Below are 18658 nucleotides of genomic sequence, written 5' to 3'. Positions count from 1 at the left end.
TTTTTTGAAAATATCTTGTTACGCCAAAGAAGTAAAACTTTTTATTGTATTGCAATTGCAATACAACTAAAAAGCAAGAAATAAATAATTTCTTCAACATTTTTAAGTCGGTGTCAGGTAAAATATACAAAGTTCCCATGTATAGATTATATACTCCGTATTCCGTATAATATAGAAGCAAGGAAAGTACCAGCAGTTACTTTTTTTCCACGCTTATAACCTTCTAAAAAATATTGCTTTTCCCGAAGCCGGGGGATGTTAATACTTAAAGAGTTCTCCCGGTACTTCACCATCATTTCCCTTATTAAGACAAGCATAAATTGTTAACCAATCATCGAATCGCAACCCATGTTATACTTATTATTGTGTAGTTTCGCTGGCCATCTGTGGTGGTCATCATCAGTTTTACTTGAGCAAACCGTTGTTTTCGATAGCTAATGCTTTATTTATTTAAAAAAATACTGAAATCGCTATAGGTGTCCATGTAATTTGAAGAGTTCCCTCAATTTATCCAGGATCCCTTGAACAGAACTTGACCTGATAAAAATGTGCCCACATGGAAAGTATACCGTCTCAAACACAAAAGAAAATCATAAATTACAGCGTTCTGAGCTAGCAAACATAAAAAAAAATAAAATACAACCGAAATGAGAACCTCTTCCTTTTTTGTAAGTCGGTTAAAAACCACAGGACTTTCACAAAACCTTTCAATGTCTATTACAAAGTTTTCTAGACACCTAATAAAGATTTTTCCCAAACAGTTTAGCAAGTAGATTCCTAAGCCAGTTTCTAAACTGTTGTCGCTTGGCTTAGTTTTAAATAATAATAAACTATATATTTGACTCATTTGACGCAGTGAGCAATGACCCTGCTTTCTGCGTCCAAGGCTTTGGGCTCGATTCCCATAGCTGGAAATTTTTCAATATTTTCATTGTCTGGGTGTTTATTTGTATATTATAGGTATTCAAGTGTATTATTCAAAAAAATCATTAGTTATCTAATACCCAAAACACAAGGTACACCACAAATTCGCAATCAATAGTAATTCGGTTAATAACTGACCGGTTTAAAATGTAAATAAATAAATTGGTTAGTAAGACAGAGATGCATATTCAACAGACGAGTTGTTTTAAATGAAGAAACCGGCATACCTAGTCGAAGAAGAAACTAAGGGTATTAAAATTGGGACATCAGCATACATGTTATACGGCTTCTTTGAAACTTCGCTTATAGTAATAATCCCCAACATATTTATATTACAGTTTATAAACCCCAAAGTGTGAAATGAAATGAAATGAAATTTATTGTTAATGAAATGAAATGAAATTTATTGTTAATGAAATGAAATGAAATTTATTGTTAATGAAATGAAATGAAATTTATTGTTAAAATATTAGTAATTAGTGTTGGGAATCCTGAAGTAAGTTTTAAAATAAAACCTACGTCTCAGGGTCCCCGCTCTCCTCCGTTTACATTTATCTATCTTAACATATAAAAACAAAGTACCTAGGTATAATCTAACATGCTAATAATAGTGTGTGTGTGTGTGTGTGTGTGTGTGTGTGTGTGTGTGTGGAGGTGTTGGTGTGTGTTTGCGTGTGTGTCGTTAGTGTGTGTGCGGTTGTGTGGTTGCGTGTATGTATAGAGTCTCTAGATAAATTGATCGACTTTTAAATTGTCTACTGGCAAATTTAGTATTACATGGAAAAGGTCTTATAACAGCGTGGTTACTTCTCCTATTTCGATGAGATTTATTATATTTATTTGACCTTTGGACTCTAACAATTGCATGAAGGATAAATAGTTGTCTAATTGTCAATATTTTTGCCGCAGTGTATAAATCATACGTTGGGTACCCTCTCAAGCTGAATAAGTTTATTTTATTTTTTTTATTTTGTTCATTTATTTGTAATCAACAGCGTTGCATACAATATAATTTTACATTTAGACTTAATGCTAAAATAAGGCCAAATAGGATTACAATCCTTAGCTTGACAATTTACTTAAATGCTATACTTAAACTACTAATTACAACAGGTTTGGAAATTTGAAGAAACTAAACAATTTAAACAAGCTTTACAATTTAACAAGATATTAATAATACAAAAGAGTAGTAAGATAATTACAAAAGTGTGTGTGTGTGTGTGTGTGTGTGTGTGTGTGTGTGTGTGTGTGTGTGTGTGTGTGTATGTGTATGTGTGTGTGTGTGTGTGTGTGTGTGTGTATGTGTGTGTGTGTGTGTGTGTGTGTGTGTGCGCGTGTGTGTGAGAGAGAGTATGCATTGATAATATGTATTTATGTACTATTATAGATATTAATATAAATATTATAACTTACACGTTATTAAGTTTCCGATGTAGGCTAGATATTTCTGTTTTTAATTGTATTTTGGATAAGTGAAAAAGATCGATATCTGAGTAAGTTTTATTATAGGTACGTGCCAGGCGTAAAAGCACGGAATTTCGAGCGTAGATTGTATTTGATTTTGGTACACGTAATAGCTGCGGTTTTCGAGGCCTAAAGGAGGAAGCATTGAGTGAAAATGCAGACAGCAGTCTAGGACAGTCAATTCGTCCAGTCAAAATAGCTTGTAGCAGTAGCATGTCACTTTGGTTTCTTCTTAGTTCCAGGGAGTCAATTTTGTAATGAGTACAGGCTTCTTTGTAACTGTTAAATTTTTTGAATTCTTTGAAGGCCAGGTACTTAAGAAATTGTTTTTGTATTGATTCAAGCCTATGAGTATGTATAATATAATAGGGTGACCAAATGTTGCATGCATATTCGAGAATACTACGAACATACGCAAAATACAAGGTTTTTATACATTCTATATTACTGAAATTACGTGTTACTCGTTTAATAAATCCTAGTTGTTTGTAGGCTTTGTCCGCCACAACTTCGACGTGGTCATTCATCGATAGTTTAGTGTCAATTTTAATACCCAGGTCTCGGACGGTTTGGACTTTAGCAATGTTTGAACCATTGATTTGATAGTCGTAAGTTATTGAGCTAGTTTTACGGGATAGAGTAATGTGGTGACATTTTTTAACGTTAACAATAATTCTATTCCTGGCATAGTACTTACTCAGCACTTATTCTTACATGCACCGCCCCACCCAGCAATACAGTATGTCAAGTTAGACTGACCTAGGGCCAAATATATGGTTTTTAATAATTTAGGTGGTACAACATGACCTAATTTCTTGAAGAACCATATAAGATTCCTTGTCCTATGTATCAAACTTTCTATTTGTTTGTGCCAATTCAGGTGTTGGTCTATTATTATTCCTAAATATTTATAGTCCATCACTTTCTCGATTTTCGGGCATTTACAACAATCAGCTACTCGCGGATTAGGACAGGAGTGGCATTTTATGTCAAGGTCACCTGGGGGTTGGGAAGGTTTTCGTATGGAGAAAGTCATGAACTTCGTTTTAGATATATTTAAGGTCAACAGGTTCCTATCCAGCCACGCTACAATCTCCATTAAGCCATTCACTGCATTATTTTTTGTTTCTTCCCACGAATGCCATTAAAAAAAGCAGTGTCATCTGCATAGGAGTACACCTTACATTTATAGCTGTTTAATAGGAAAAGGTCATTTATATATATTAAGAACAGTGTAGAAAAATAATCATTTATAAGGTTCAACGATTCATATTCTGAAGATTTTATATTTAGTACTTCAGCACTATGCTTTTTGTTTTTAGATATATTAGCAACAGATTTGATATTTTTCCATAGTTCCGCAGGATTTTTGATAGATTTCTTCATTTCGTTGCGTTCGTAGTTTCTTTTGATTTTTTTTAAAAGCTTGTTACAAAAGTTTCTATAACGTGTAAATGTGGTTTTCAGAATCATATTATCAGGATTTTTCTTTAGCTTATACTGCATATTATTTCTGTTCCGAATGCATTTCATTATACCTGGATTATACCTGGGTTAATACCCAGGTATAATCCAGGGCTTTATATTCCGTTTGTTTTTAGGTTTTTTTACTATGATAGTGTTATCTTAAGAAGGGCACCTTAGGGCAATTTCACAAGCTCTCGGGAACAGTTGGCATTTTTTTAAACTTTGCTTTTTCTGTGTTTGTGACGTGATAAAGTATAATAAACCATGGAACTCGTATTGAGGCTCTGCGTGAGATACGCACCATGGGAAATCAAACATTTATCGCAGACGAAGCTCAAACAAAGCAAACTAAGAGGAACTCCTGCTAAGAGGTAATCGCTACGGTCTTTTGTGCGACTAAACAATGAGGATACAAACACTACACGCGTAAGAGCCGCTTCTGCATTTTTTTTTACTGTCTATTATTGAGATTTATAACTTATTTAGAGACGATTCTTCAGCTAATTTTGACATGGACGTAATAAGGTACCTATTAAACGTTAGAGATACGGCTTTACGCTACTTTACACCTTACAATGAGATTAAATCACTGAACTTTATTATGGGTACAGATAATATAATAAAGTATACTGGTTTTGAATTTAATGCAGATTTAATATGTTACTATTTATAATCAAAAGCAATAAGAATATAAACCCTTGGAAATATGGCAGTACGGTTATATACCTTTGCCTTCATACAGCGGGAGAGAATTAAAAAAACATATTTTTGACACTGACATTCGCTTCTCATAGTCATAGAAAAATAAAAAATAATTCCATTACAAAACACCACGGCTGGGTGCTATTTTTACGAAACAAACCTCACTTTTGATTTCTAATGTAAAAAGTAATTGCGTTGATTAACTTGCCGCTGTAGCTTTAGCCCCGTTGTTGAATTAAGTATTATAGCTGTGTTTCTAAACATTATATAAAATGTCTACAAAAAACTAGGTTAGTGCACCAAGGTTTTAACTCCGTCCTGTTTTAGTATTTAATATTATTTATAGCCACATACTTCTGCTGCTGATCATATTCAGCATTTAAAATAACGAAGCTACTTTTATAAGGTTACAATCACAAACATTGTTTTATAAGAATATAAAATAATTAATATAATATTGCGTAAATCTGGCATCGTATCGTATCATTGGAAAAGTAATTAAAAGGCCATTAAAAAAGGGGCGTTTCTAATTTTTATAAAAGTTTTGGTACAAATTTTTTATGTTTTATATGTCTAAACATGCCAAAATATATATTGTATAAATTTTGGTCACAATATGTTTTTAAGTATATTCATTTGTTGTGTGTGGGTATGTATTTATTTAAAACTAGAAGGTCGCAATTTGCACACACAACTTTGTATCGAATTTCTTATTTTCTGTGGTAGTAATATTACAACTTGCAAAAGTCAGACATAATGAAAAAGAATGAAATGCAATTTTTAAATTAACATATAAGCTTAATAAGGGCCAGTTATTTTGAAATAATACAGGCAGGGCAATATTTTTTGCACAAATTGATGTATAATATATACATTTCATATGGCAGTAGATGACAAAGAAATCATATAACTTAAGAAGTCTAAGGGTAGTACTAAAAAAATATTTTCAAATGTTTGTATTGGAGTCTTGCCTTGGTTAATTGTGTCCAGATCTTTTTGAACTTTAAATTGCTTACCTATTAAACCATTTTAAATAAATTACCTCTTCTAATAAATTAACATCTGCTTTTCAGGAGATCGCTAATCATATAATTTTAAAATGCGGATTTCTTTTTTAGTGTGACAAAAGTATAAAAGTAAATATTATAGTTCTTTTTTGCCTTAACTTCCAACTGCTGTCAAAGGCCTCCTCTCTCATCGGGAAGACTGTTTTTGAGCAAAGACTCACCACAATGCTCCAATGGGGGTTGGTGGGCTTTAACATCTATTACCACAATTAAGTGATAAAAACATTTATAATTAGCAACTGCATTCAGAATGTAGCAAAATAATTTCAGTCAACTATTTTTACTTTGCACCTGTTGGTATAATTCTATATTGACAAAAAAGACTTTAATTGTGAATTAGAATGATATAGCCATTAGAATAGTTCACCTTATAGGTAAATCATTAGATGAACTATTCACAATGGAAGAGAGAAGAGTCAGATGAAATAAAAAAAATACAAAAAATATAAAAGATATAAAAATAGTTTTTAATACATTATATTATTCTTTGTTTTCAGAAAAATAGAATGGAGCGTTATCCTTTAAAGTCCTCTGTATCTACGCCGGGTACAACATATCAATCAGTCTACAAAAAAGTAAGTTTTGTAGTTCTTTAAACCAGTAAATTTGTTAAATTAAATTTGTTCTTACGAATATTCTAATTATGAAGTTATTTTTCGAAACAATTCCAACATGAATATACCCTCTATCTATCTCTCTTCCATTGTTGAAGAGAAATGAGACAGAGATTGTACATACATGAGTCGATGGTGGTGGTATCAGTATTTTTGGTTTTTTAATAGTTTTCTTGAAAGACTTCTCAGCGAAGAATGCAGCTACACAACCGTGGAGAGTGGAAATCCCTATTCCTATCCTAAAAATCAATGTCCAGCAATGGATGTCTGCGGGTTGAGATGATGATGCTGAAATCTATTGGACGGATTTTGGCATGACTCGTACATGGCTATCGCTTATGTTCAAGTTCATTACCCTAATGATAAGAGATGTATGTTCCTAATCAAAGATCAGATCAGCCTGCTGTTGAATTGAAAGTCTTAAGTCTTGAATTGAAACTTGAAATATGGCAGTCTGTTTGAAATCATCAAAGTCATCAGTACAACCTAATACCGGTTCACTACAGAGTCTGTTCTGAGAACGAGAAGGGTGTAGGGTAGTCCACCACGCTGGCAAAGGGCAGATTGGTGGAACTAAAACGTCTTGGGAACATTATGGAGAACTCTCAGGCGTGAAGGTATCCCTTAACAATTACTGCAATTAATAATTAATTCTTAAAACGCACATAATTTAGAAAATTATTCAGCCCGCGAAAGTGAGGCTGAAGCCCCACCCGTCAACTACCAGAGCTTGTATGTTCAAGTGGTGTTAGACTTTGTCAAACAAATATAAAGCAAGAAATCAATATTTTCTACATAAACAATTTTAAGTAGGTATATATACTCTGTATACCGTTCTGTAATCCCTTTTATATGGTAGCAAGGAAAGTACTTACCAATTAATTTTCTACGTTATACTTGGCACCGACTGCAATTATCTTAGTTATAATAGTTTAATGTTCATAACCTTTGAATAATATATTTCTCCTAAGGTGTTGGCTGATGGTTGACGAGTTCTCGCGGTACTTCACCATCACTTCCCTAATTGAGATAAATTGCTTACCAATCATATACCATAATCGAATCGCACTTACAATACTTATTCTTGTGTAGTTCCTGTGGCCATCTGTGGTGGTCTTCACTTGACCAAATGGTGCTTTTCGAATTAAGATACAAAAGTTACTTTAAAAAAAATACGCAAAACGCTACAGGTGTGTCTATAATATTTGAAGAGATGAACATGTGACCACTTGGGAAGTAAACCGTTTCAAACATAAAAAGTATTTTCAAAATTGTTTAATAAGTAACAAAGCTCTGGGGTAACAAACATAAAGAACTTAATTACGAACCTACTCCTTTTAAAAAACAACCAGTCTGTTGAAAATATACAAAAAACCGAATAAAATCTATTGAACGACGAACAGGGGTTAGATTACGCAAATAAAAAAAGTCCACAAGAAAGTTGCAAATGAAAGTTTTAATATTGAATGACGAATGTTTTGTATTATACAGGTAACGTCTTAGTTTTCTATGTTAGTACCTACACAATGTTTATCTGCTGTAAGGCACAATTTGCTTCAATTCAGAGTTAATCTATCAATTTACAAGTATCTATTTAGAGTGTATATTGCCCGTTGAATAGGGTCGTCAAAGCTAACTATCCAATTTAGATCCGCACATTGTGAACGACCGTTCAAGTCAGATGTCAGATGCACTTGGGCCTTTGTATAAAGGATATGCAATCACGTACATAATACGAATGCCAATTACCACGCTCCGCTGGGGGTACTAGTCCCATTCCCGCGACGCATATCGGCCCATTGCGCTGGTCAAGTAAGTGGTCAGAGTGGGTGCAGGCGTGCCTCGGAGAGCACTCTCAAGCCGCTTTATTCCCCAAACGCCTGTTAATCCCGAAATTCAGCAAGGTGAGTCGTATTCTATATATTTGTATCACGCAATAATAAAGATCTGTGCCGTCAATGGGTTTTATATTACGCTGCAATTTATAGGAATAACAACCCATGTATCAAATGACGGCCTTTTGAGTACTGTTGCCTTATAAATGGGAGGCCCGGGTTTAATCCTAATTCTGGAATTAATAATATCAGAATTTTCTCTGATTCTGACCGTTGGGAGTCTTCGGCCGTAGCTTTAGTTACTCTATCCACAAAGTCGTGCCGCCAAGCGTGATTCAGCGTTTCGGTGCGCTTTCGTATATTATCCGATTAGGCATATGAGTTTAACATAAATGCCATACCCTTACAGGTTAGTCCGCTACCATTTTAGACAGCATCATTACTTATCACTGGGTGAAATTGCAGTCAAGAGCAAACCAATAATAAATCTCTAGTAATAAATGTACTCTCGTAATTAAGTGATATTCGTAAACTATTATGAAACCAAATCAATTAAGCAGTAATTTGTGATGAGGTATTTAAGAGCATAGCGGTATGTTGGATCAATTAAGTTACAGCGAACAGATTGCATTAAAGTCTGCACACGTATCAGGGTCATTTAGAGGACTTCCTGAACTGTTACATCGTCGATTTACCCAACTTCAGGAGGGTAGTGCGTCTGACCGTCTATGTATGTATGCTTAGATGTTTTAGTTTTGTTACGACGTTGATGGTTTAGCACTCACAATTGTCACACTTCACAAACATCCCTCTGGTGGCCACCGACTACGCGTTTGTTAAGTTATTTTTTGTAATTTTCATTTCATTTTCATTTCATTGTTATTGATTGTGATTGACTAAAACTTTTAATAGGTACCTTCTTGTTCTCAGCTTTTATGTAGGTCAGTTTTAGATTTCTATAAAATGCTTTCCTCAGTCGGGTTTAGTTCTTGGACTTTTATTTGGATTTTACTGGATAATTGATAAATAATTATTTTCGTCTGCAGCAACTCGAAGTTGAGATTAAGGGGAAATCGTGACCTGTTGTATTCTATCTATACCTACCTTTAACTAAGTATATAGTTTCATATCGATTTTGAGAAAAAAGAATGAGGTCAGAACGGGAATAAAGAAATCCGCCACATTAAAAGTATCATATTAGTTTTTAGGAATCTTTCGATATTTAAGGTGAAAGTTTTTCGTACTTTATTGGAATCAGGCGTTAAATTTAATTCAGAATCCGCTATTCTCATCTTCAAAGAATATGTTAATAGCGAATGAGTAGGTAGGTTCCAAATTCGGTTGTATTTTGTTACCTCAGAACGTAATTTATTTACCAATTTAATTGAAACGGTGTACTTTCCAGGTGGTCTCGTTCAGCTCAGGTCAAAATCCTTCTGTGGTATCCAGAACAAATCGAGGAAAGTCACACATAAAGCGATCGGGGTATTTTTGGAAGTTACTTATGCATCTTCCTTCGGAAAGCACATTTTGGTCAAGTGAAACTGTTGATTAAACCGGAATTAAATAATAATACGACTGCTGATCAATTTATCCGAGTCGCTGACAATGAATACGAGGAAAACTTTTCATAAATTTACGTCCTTGGAACTGGAAAAGCTATATTATGTAATTACAAAGCGATTACCAGTTGACATTTGGCTTTTATAAATAAGACAATAGCAACCTTTACTAGAACTTCTTCCAGCCCACACATGTTCTGATTATTTGCAATAATTTGTGATAGGGGACAAAAAGTATATATTACGACTGTCGACAAAGGTTTTGGGAATGAAGGTGTTATATGAGGGGCGATTGTAGCTGCCAATAGCGATATTATTATTCCTGTACCATCATCATCATCATCATATCAACCCACTCTCCACTCTCTCCACTCTCCACGGCTAGCGTAAGCAGGAGACTGAAATTATATCCCCTGACGAAAAATAAAATACGTGTCCGCCTGACAAAGCACGGTAAGAGGGAATATGAGAAGTGTACCCGTTTGCTATACAAGTATACTATTGGGTATTATTTCCACACGTGCGCTAATGTTCGGAGAGTTGATAAAACTATGGGAGAAGAATAGAAGATGAAATGTTGTCCTCTCTCCTGGGAGAAGATTAGTCCACCAAGATTGTTAGAAAATTTTCGTTGTACAATACTTCGTGGGCAGAAATAAATCTTTAATGATCACACAAATCAATGCTCTTCTAAAATAATTATCATGGAAATAATTAAGCTAGAGAATTGGGCAACAAAAGCCAGTTCAGTTGAAATGCTGGTTAGAGATAGTTCAATTGAGCAAAAGTAGAAATAACTAATCGATAGAAATATAACTAGCCTTCCAAACTAAGACCTTTTAACCTCGTTTAGCAGCACTCAGCACCATAATAGCGTGTAATTATTTAATAAAACAATAATGAACCTCGCCCAAAACACCTCGCCAAAACCTTAAAAAAAAGTTAAAATCAAACAAAAATACGGAGACACCGCGCACAGATAATATTTATTGCGTGCGCCATTTTTTTGCTTTCATTGTAGAGGAACCCCAGAGGGTGTTCGGAGTGTTGTTTGTATTTGGGGACACTAAGGCTAGCTTCCCTTGCTGTGCAATACTATGGCAAAGCGAATTAGTAATGCATCCATTTATTAATAGCATGTGCCCCCCTAGTATTACTATACTACTTAGTACAATAGTTTACTTTTTATTAGACACTAGCGACCCACCCCGGCATCGCATGGGTGCAATACTAATGCGGTTAAGATTAAAATATGATTATGATTAGTCGTAAACTTTTTAAAGGCACGCTTTTTAAAACGTTGCCAACCTGGGCAACGTTCGGCCCGCCAAGCGCCAGCGTTTCCACCTTCTCTTTTTTAATCTGTTACATCCTCTAAAATATTCATTTGATGCATATGCTGTACAGGATAATTTTGGTCTACATAAAAAATACAGGAAGTACCTAATCTATTAAATTAAACAAGGAACATACTGTAGTGTTTAAAATAGCTTAGTAAATAACCCATAATTTTTCCGGAAAACGTAAAAGATAAAAATGGTTACTGTGGGTCATTTTTATACATCCTTATATACAATTACGCAGTACATTGATTTAAACTATCTCGTAAGGTTTAGCCAGCGTTTGTAATGTAAGCGCAAAAAATAGGTTTGTTGCTACATACAAATCTTTGAGTTTCTCGGCTTTTCTCGGCTTTTCTCTTGCATAATATATATGTATACTTAATATAAACCTTTGTCTTGAACTACTCTAACTATTGCTGAAAACTGAGTTAAAATACTTTGCGAACTTTAAAAGATCTCAGCTTACCAAGCGCGGGAATAACTTTGTTTTACACAATATATAGTATATTAAGTAAAATTTCACTTTATGATAAAGCAATTTTTTCCTAAACATATTGACGTTTTGCCATATGTAAAAAAAAATCATAAGAATTTTCACTCAATAGATTTCGACGGTATGTGTATAAGTAATACTACTCGTAATTTCCCTTTAATCATTTGTTCAAATTTTGTTGGTTGCGCTGTAAGAAATAAACACAATGCTTTTTTTAGCTTTTTAAAAGATTTAAACGATTTCGAAAAATTAGATAGACTATTGTATGGTAGAGCTCCATCAACATGTATAGTTTTACTGCCACACTTACTTCTAGTCTTGAGTAATCTTAATTCATGCCTATTTTGTGTATTTAGATGTGATTTTGTTTTAAAAGTTATTCATGCATGTACGGTTTCGGAAAGTACTTTCCTCACTAATATAGATATACAACGTTTTAAAGGTCGTTTTATAGGTAGGTCGTAGTAGGTGAAGAATTACACCTCTCCGGTTAGCCCCAAAGTACCGATGCTATTTATGTAAATAAAAAATAACAAAGAACCCCCGGTCAAATAAAATGACCCCCGGAAGAACACCACAAACAATATCTATTGGATAACTTTTAAAACTTTAAATTTTTACTTTCGTTGTCTATTTGTTAACTAGGATTCAAATAAGGGTCAAATAGGTCCCGTGATAACTATATTTTTCAACTTTTTTATAAAATAGGGTGCCACACCGTGTCATAAGCCCTTTTTAAATCAATAAAAATACCTAAAACTCGATTATTTTTATCCATATAAAATTTTATATTGGTTATCAGATGAACTGTTTGCTGAAATTGTATAAATTAGTACCTGGTAGATAATTATTTAGACGTATACACAAAACTCGTTCAAAAACTTTTGACCTGACAGGCTTGTTAGCCATAGGTAGTTTTCTACCTGCTTTATAAATAGGGTTGACTTTAGTACTACACAAAGTTAAAATTTCACCGAGAGAAATGGTTATGCCATGCATAGGTAACCAGTACTATTTTTTATAATGCCGCGTGTAGTTTTTATCAGCAGCTTATCCGGGTTTTATTTTGTCCAATGTCCATCTCCAGCTACACATGTGCCAAATTTCATCAAGATCGGTTCACCAACAACATAGGGGTCAAACAAACAGAGAGACACACTGGCATTTATAACATGAGTATGGATTTCGTTACTAGAAGTCTAGGTCAAGTTGAAATCTCCACCAATCAAATAATCTTTTAGCACTACTAAACATTTATTTCCATTGTAGGAAAGAGACAGTTAAAATTTTTCGTAATTGTTAAAATGTTTTGGGCATTTACAGCCCCTTAAAGTTTAAATTTCCAATAAAAATTTACTTTGGTGATTTTATTTGTCAAACAATTAAATGGATTTAGCCGCCGAAATAACAAGACAAGAAAAGACAAGATTTTTGACAATTCCTTGGTAGGAACACGTTCTAAACAAAAATAATGGTTATTTTAGAATTTGAAAGGGTATTAAGTTATTTATATCTGGGTCAATATTTTGATTGAGGTCTCCGAAGATTTCTTGCAGAACTCAATACATCAACAACAGATACACGCGATCAAGTAGGTGCAACAATTTTTCTATGTTTTATTTTTAATTACGTTACTAAAGAAGTTTTGGCGTTTAAAGTGTGCGTCAAAACTGTAACTTTTGCATTATAGACCACTAGACAAACAGAAAATATGGGTAGGTATATTGCATGTAGACCACTCACGACGTAGGTTATCTACTAGTAAAAATATAAATAACATTCGTGTGGTGCTTAACCCTGCGTTGTGTTCTTACGACTGTAAAATGATTAATTCCAGAAAAATAATCTGCCGGTTTTCCGAACCGAGAAAATCGAAAATCGGTAGAATTGCTTTTTGATTGCCGATATATTATTATAATGCACTTTTAAGTATATAAATTAAGTTAAAAAAATAAATATGATCTAAGCCTACCCTATTACTTTAACGAGATTTTAAACCCTGCTTTAAAAATAAAGTATACCATAGCATAACCACAGATCACCGGAAATATCTACTATTTTCACAAAAACGTTTAATATAAACAATATTAAAAATCCAAACATGAATTAATATTGATGTTTCCGCAGTTAATATCGTATAGATTATTTCACTACAATGTATAAGATTGGGAACATATTTTCATATAGCGCTGCGTCCGCTGTGAGCGTACACCGTACCGTAGGCAGTCTGTGTCGCGAGATCCACCGCAGTATTGATTTTTCCCAAGCTCCAGCCATTTGTACCCGGTTGACTACGGTGATGGTCAGCTCGCTCGCGATTTAACCAGAGTTAGTAATAATAAGACTTTTACTGATAGCTGGGACACTGAGTGTGTTTAATTGAGTTTCTGTGCTTTCTTTGCAAGTCGGAGGATCTGGGTATGCTTGAAATGTGAGTAAAATTATTTAATACGCAGTAGGCAAGCAAGGCTATAAATAACTACATACATCCGCATTTTTTTTTTTTTAATGATCTCTTTCACGAACATTTATTTGTTTTTTTTAATATAATTGTTAAAATGAGATAAAAATATTTGTGGATTAAAAAAGATAGATTATTATTTAAAATAAGTACCTAATAATTCATTGAGTGTTAAAGTAATAATTGCAATTTTTTTTATCGTTTACACTAAATTTGTTTATTTTAAATTAAAATACAAGAAAATTCGATGTACTTTTCTACGTATTACGTATACCTTTTTTCAAAGACCTCTTTCTTCTCTATCTGACCTTTATGCGCAATGAATGGAAAAAATAGTCAAATATAGGGTAAAAATAAGGACAAAGTAATGTCAAAAATCACAATAATAAATAACAAAAGCGTAATATCATCAATAAGTAAAGCGTAAATTCAAAAGAGCTGCGTCTATTCAAAATGGTTGCCACCTCGCCTCCATTCGTATGTAAAAGTATAAAGCTAATACCTACGTGGTATCTTTATTATATGCCAGAATAAACGCATAAATAACTTTAATTAAATAACATAATAACAAAATAGGATAATAACGATTAAAACTAAATAGATTTATAGAACCTGTACAAAAATATCAGCACAAAAACAACGTAGGCAAATCAAGAATCGGAAGCGTTGTAAAACTAGCTCATCCCATTTCTGAAGTAAGAATAGCTGATCAGTTTTCAAGATGACAATATTTAATATACCTAAAGAATCTATTCCACGTTGTTCCTGCGGTTTCACCTGAATTTATTTTGGTGCGGGGCTAACTGTTAAATAGTCTATAAAAACTCATAAATTGGCATACAAAATGCAAAAAAATAATAGTTTGCAATACGAATGGTACTGATAGCGCGTTTAAACAGAAAATTAAGAAACTCCAGCTCTATTATATTGTAATAAGTAATAAGTAGGTAATTCATTCTGCCATTAGGCAGAGAAAAGCCGCGTGATAACGTTACACCTGCCAAAAAAAGTTGAAAAAAGTTCGTACGCTAACATTGTACATTTCAACGAAGTGTCCTCAGGGGTCCTTGCTTAGTTCACATGGCAATCGACATCGGTCGTTAAACGAGTATCCAATAAAGTTCATGTTGCACGTACGGGGTCACAGAAGGTGTATCGGGGCGCTCTTAATTATTGATGTCAGTGTCAATACACAAACTTAGATCACGCGAATCTACGTGAAAAATTTAAAGAAATAGGTATACTTACAGTGGCTTTGCAATATATTTATAACAATTGAATCTTTGTAAAACAAAATATAATTCTTTATAAAAAAAAAGTGGATATAAACAATCGACTTACTAGAAACGGTCGTAAATTAGTGATATCAGCATATTTGTCTTAGTAAATTACAGAAAACCTTTATGCGGCTGAGTACCGAAGGTAAAACATACGTTTAAAGAATGTGTGAAAACACATTTAATACATCCAGGTTACTATACTATGAATTTCTTTCTTATGACAAGGTTGCCCGGAAGCTAGCCGCTCCGCTTTCATCTGACACAAGATAGAACATTGGTTGTTAAATTGTAAAAAGATGTTAGAAAAGAGCAAGTGCTGAGGTTCTTGCCGGCCTACTTGAAATAAACGAATTTTGATGACACACCATAAGCCGCGTTAGCTTTTAGTTCTCTGGATTGCATATTAGACTAAGCTCGATTGGTTATTACAAAGTCATGCATTGTTCCGTACCCAAAGGGTAAAACGGGACCCTTTTATTAAGACTCCGTTTTTTGTCCGTCTGTCACCAGGCTTTATATCAGCTGTCTCATGAACCGTGATAGTTAGACAGTTGAAATGTTTACAGATGTATTTCTTATGCTACTAAAAAGACAGAATAAAACAATACTCCCATACAAAAAACATAATTTTTTTGCCGCTTTTATAGATAATAAAAAACAATACTCCCACTTCCCCCCGATGTCGTCGAGCCCTGGGGCTTTTCTCATAGCGAGCGCTCACCCTACTCCCCCGGTGACGCCGTAGCAACCCCTCAGGTTATTTGCAAAGTGTCCATCCGAAAATCGAATCGTAAAACTTTTAGTTTACTGACGTTAATTTAATGGCTGAGTTAAATATGAAGTAAAGAACGCTATCAAATAAATCATAATGTAGATCTGTCCTATGATGGCGATGGGGGTCATTTGCAAGACAATGCGCCCAAAAACCTGTCTCAGGAATTAGGAACTAACTTAAATCATTGCCGCCGTATCCGAAATAGATCGGGAGGAACCTATATATTAAATTAACCATAATACTTTATTGTATTTGAATCTCTGTGTTTGTTTTCTGTGGTGTGCAAGAAAGTGCATTCATTCATTCATATTTCGGCGATACTTACGCGTATTTTATTTGAGTTTCAATAATATGTATATGTATATAAATCTACCATGTTTATGTATAGTGAAGATCTGTTGACAATTTCTGAGCGGAGTTTACCGACGGTCCATTAAAGCAACAAGCTTCTCTGAGCAAACAGTTTAAATTTTCTTTCACTCCTGTAAAAATAGCACAATGCTATTCGGTGTTTTATTCTTTCGATTCCTGTTGTTATGAGCCAGATCATCCTCCGATTGTATATTAACATACATTAGAATTATAAAAGAGCGGCGGAAATCGGGTCGGGAGTCAAAGCAGTTTGTTGTCCTACAAATGTTTTGGAACAAATCATGTTTAACCCCCGACGCAAAAACAACTGTGTATAATAAGTTTGACGTGTCTGTGTGTTTTTGAGGCTTAGTATTTTTCGTTTCGATCGATTTTGATTTTGTTTATTTTTCGGTTACAAGGTGAATTAGCCGGGAGTGATCTTAGCTATGTTTGATGAAAGTCGGTCGATGGAAAGATGGCCGCCGCCGCAAAATGGCGGATTACACGTTTTTTTACAACTTCCAAAGTTATCTAGCTTGGCTATTAGAATACTAAACACTATGATAAATTTGAAATCCAAGATGGCCGCCACCGCAAAATAGGGAATTACATTTTTTTTCTTTGTTGGTATCATATGTAAGGGCTTGACTACAATATTGTAGGTAAACTACATTGAAAGTCGAGGGTTTCTTAAATGTCTAATTTACATACATACTTAATAATTATCATTACGCTTATATTATGTGCTTACACGTTTTAGTCAGTGAGGGTCATATTTTCCATGCTCGTGTACACAAATCATTACCATAATCATATCAATCTATAGGCCTACTACCCATGCAGTCGGGCCGATATCGGGTCTCCTCGCACAATGAGGAGGGGTAAAGGCCGTAGTCCACCACACTGGCCCAGTGCGGATTGGTGAATTTTACAAACCTTTGAGAACATTATTTATTTATTCCCCATATTACATTTTTGTCATTACTGGAAAAGTTATCCTAATACGACAATGCAGCATGTTATGTAAATTTAAATAATATATATAACTATAATGTATATGATAAAATCCAAATTGCTATATTTGTGAGTTCACTCAGAGTGCAACAAAATAAATCCGTCTTCTGAGCTATCATATTAGAGGGTACGGAGTGCGCGCGTCAGTGGCGCTTCCTTCAGTAGCTTGGTGCGCCCGTTCGGCACCGCCAGCAGCGATGGCCGGTGCCTCCGCCAAACATACCGGTCCGGCGCACGCAGGCTTACCAGGCGTAACACATCAGCATTACATATTTGCCCCCTCAGTAGTCTAACAACATACGTTACGAGTGTAAGCTCTCTCCTTACCCTAAGCTCGTTGTATCCTACCATGCCCAGAACAAATAATGTTGGGTACATCAATGGGTAGTAGGGGTACACTCCATAAAGCTTCATGTACAAGTACCTTACAAATTTGTTCTGAAGCTAAATATAGTCTCATGCTGGAGCGGGTTGCTCCAGCATGAGACTATATTTAGCTTCACGTGGAGCCCATATGACTGCGTTACCTTCTAGGTGACTCCTAACCAATGCATTATACAAGGCGATTACAGCACTTATATTCGTGAAACCACGAACCGTGCGTAGCAAAAATCCTAAATTCCTGTAGGATTTATTATGGAAAAAGAGAGTACCTGAGAAAAGAGGAAACCTGTATACCTTACAGGTTTCCTCACGATGTTTTATCGTCCGGGAGGTATACAACGGGTTCCCCGGGCGTCTTACAAAGCCAACAAGAGGGACATGCCGTGGTGGTTTTTAGTTTTGGGTTACCCCTTTAGAGGAGGGAGTCCCACACAACCTCCGTCCTGTCCGAGGGTCGGAGGTAGCAATAAAGCTTTTCCACCAAGCTGCAAGGTTATAACAAACTATGCACTTATTTCTACCGCAAATCAGTTTTTTTGAAATGCTGTGTTCCATTGTAAAGGGCGTGGTTGCCGGCGTAATTACAGGCACACCTACGCCTCAGGTGGATGGACACTGCGCTCTGTTTATTGGCCGTACTAATTCAGTTTTTGTTCCAGGCTACAAGCGCAAGCAACGGGCGCAGTGGCCAAACCATGGAGGAAGACATGGTAGAGATCACGCCGGGGCCCGCTCGTGCGCCCGACGCCACGCCCACCAGCCACGGAACCTTCCAGCTGTACGAGCACGGCGGTAGGAACAGCAGCGCCAGCGCCAGCTGTGAGTACCAACACTGCTCATAACATCCTGATCACCACGTCCTTAGTCGAAATGGCACACCTCCAGCACGGCTAGCATGGGCAAAAGACAATTGTATCCC

The 18658-nt window shown here is 35.1% G+C and overlaps 1 protein-coding gene across 4 annotated transcripts in view; it reads left to right on the top strand.

Moving 5' to 3' along the window:
* The first annotated feature begins 4687 nt into the window (after nt 1-4687).
* The window catches only part of LOC120636333 (H(+)/Cl(-) exchange transporter 5), a 39058-nt gene continuing 25087 nt past the window's right edge, over nt 4688-18658 (top strand). For 2 of the 4 annotated variants that reach the window (XM_039907764.1, XM_039907762.1), the window contains exons 1-3: nt 5783-5803; nt 6122-6199; nt 18399-18558. In XM_039907764.1, coding sequence (XP_039763698.1) covers nt 5798-5803; nt 6122-6199; nt 18399-18558 — 244 coding nt within the window. In that variant the 5' untranslated portion in view covers nt 5783-5797. Of the gene's footprint in view, nt 4848-5782; nt 5804-6121; nt 6200-13772; nt 13903-18398; nt 18559-18658 lie in introns of those variants that run through there. The other 2 variants (XM_039907763.1, XM_039907765.1) reach the window with 2 other exon arrangements.

The sequence above is a fragment of the Pararge aegeria genome, chromosome Z (assembly GCF_905163445.1).
Source record: "Pararge aegeria chromosome Z, ilParAegt1.1, whole genome shotgun sequence".
Classification (NCBI taxonomy): domain Eukaryota; kingdom Metazoa; phylum Arthropoda; class Insecta; order Lepidoptera; family Nymphalidae; genus Pararge; species Pararge aegeria.
This window is presented reverse-complemented; position numbering and strand designations above follow the sequence as displayed.